Below are 1,379 nucleotides of genomic sequence, written 5' to 3'. Positions count from 1 at the left end.
AAAAAATGAATAAAGAAAAATGTAGATTGTGAGTCTCTCTCTCTCTTGTCCTCTGCCCCTGTCTTCTGTCCTTCAGTCTTCTGTCCATGTGTCCTCTCTCCCTGTGTCCTTCCGTCCTCTGTCCTTATGTCTCTCTTACCCTCAATCTCTCTGCCGCTCTGTCTCCCTGTCCTCTGTCCCTCAGTCTTCTGTCCCTTTGTCTTTTTTCCCTCAGTCCTCAGTCCTCTGTTCCTTGTCTTCTGTCCCTCTGTCCTTTCTCCCTCTGTCCCTTCTCCCTCTGTCCCTTCTCCCTCTGTCCTTTGTCCCTCCCTCTGTCTCTCTGTCCCTCTGTCTCTGTCCTTCTGTCTCCCTGTCCTTCTTCTGTTCTCTGTCCCCGTCCCTCTGTCCTTCTGTCCCCGTCTCTGTCCCTCTGTCATCTGTCCCTGTCTTCTGTCCTTTGTCTCTTGTCCCTCAGTCCTCTGTCTCTCAGTCCTTCTGTCCCTCTGTCTTCTGTCCCTCAGTCCTCTGTCCCTCCGTCTGTCTCTCTGTCCTTTGTCCCGCTGTCCCTCTGTCCTTCTCTCCATCTGTCCTTCTGTCCCTCTGTCTCCCTGTCCTCTGTCCCTTGTTCCTCAGTTGTCCTTCTGTCCCTCTGTCTCCCTGTCCTCTGTCCCTTGTTCCTCAGTCCATCTGTCTCTCTGTCTCTCTCTCCTGTCCTCTGACCCTCAATCTCTCTGCCACTCTGTCTCCCTGTCCCTCTGTCTTTCTGTTCTCTGTCCCTCAGTCTTCTGTCCCTCAGTCCTTAGTCCCTCTGTCTGTCTCTCTGTCCCTCTGTCTTCTGTTCCTCTGTCCTTCTGTCTCCCTGTCCTTCTTCTGTCCCCGTCCCTCTCTCCCTCTCCTTCTGTCCCCGTCTCTCTGTCCTTCTGTCATCTGTCCCTCTGTCTTCTGTCCTTTGTCCCTTGTCCCTCAGTCCTCTGTCCTCTGTCTTCTGTCCCTCAGTCCCTCTGTCCTTTGTCCCGCTGTCCCTCTGTCCTTCTGTCCCTCTGTCTCCCTGTCCTCTGTCCCTTGTTCCTCAGTCCATCTGTCCTGTCTCTCTCTCTCTCTCTCTCCTGTCTTCTGTCCCTCAGTCCTCTGTCCCTCTGCTCTCTGTCCTTTGTCCCTCAGTCCTTCTCTCTATCTGTCCTTCTGTCCCTCTGTCTCCCTGTCCTCTGTCCCTTGTCCCTCTGTCTCTCTGTCCTCTGTCTGTCTTCTGTCCTTCTGTCCCTTGCCCCTCTGTCCCTTGTTCCTCAGTCCTGTCCCTCTGTCCTTCTCTCCATCTGTCCTTCTGTCCCTCTGTCTCCTGTCCTTCTGTCCCTCTGTCCGTTGTCCCTGTCTCTCTCTCCTGTCTTCTGTTCCTCTGTCCC

At 54.2% G+C, this 1,379-nt stretch overlaps 1 protein-coding gene across 1 annotated transcript; it reads right to left on the bottom strand.

The window, feature by feature from the left end:
* Positions 1-42: 42 nt before the first annotated feature.
* Positions 43-1,368, bottom strand: LOC126387488 (uncharacterized; the record flags this gene model as incomplete). The annotated part of the gene is made up of 2 exons (XM_050039991.1): positions 43-764; positions 1,154-1,368. Coding segments are annotated over 2 exons (483 nt in total), but the record flags the coding sequence as incomplete, so codon positions are not given.
* Positions 1,369-1,379: the final 11 nt, after the last annotated feature.

Source organism: Epinephelus moara, unplaced genomic scaffold (genome assembly GCF_006386435.1).
Source record: "Epinephelus moara isolate mb unplaced genomic scaffold, YSFRI_EMoa_1.0 scaffold502, whole genome shotgun sequence".
Lineage (NCBI taxonomy): Eukaryota > Metazoa > Chordata > Actinopteri > Perciformes > Serranidae > Epinephelus > Epinephelus moara.
The sequence above is the reverse complement of the archived record's forward strand: the minus strand, read 5'-3'. Positions and strand labels throughout refer to the sequence as shown.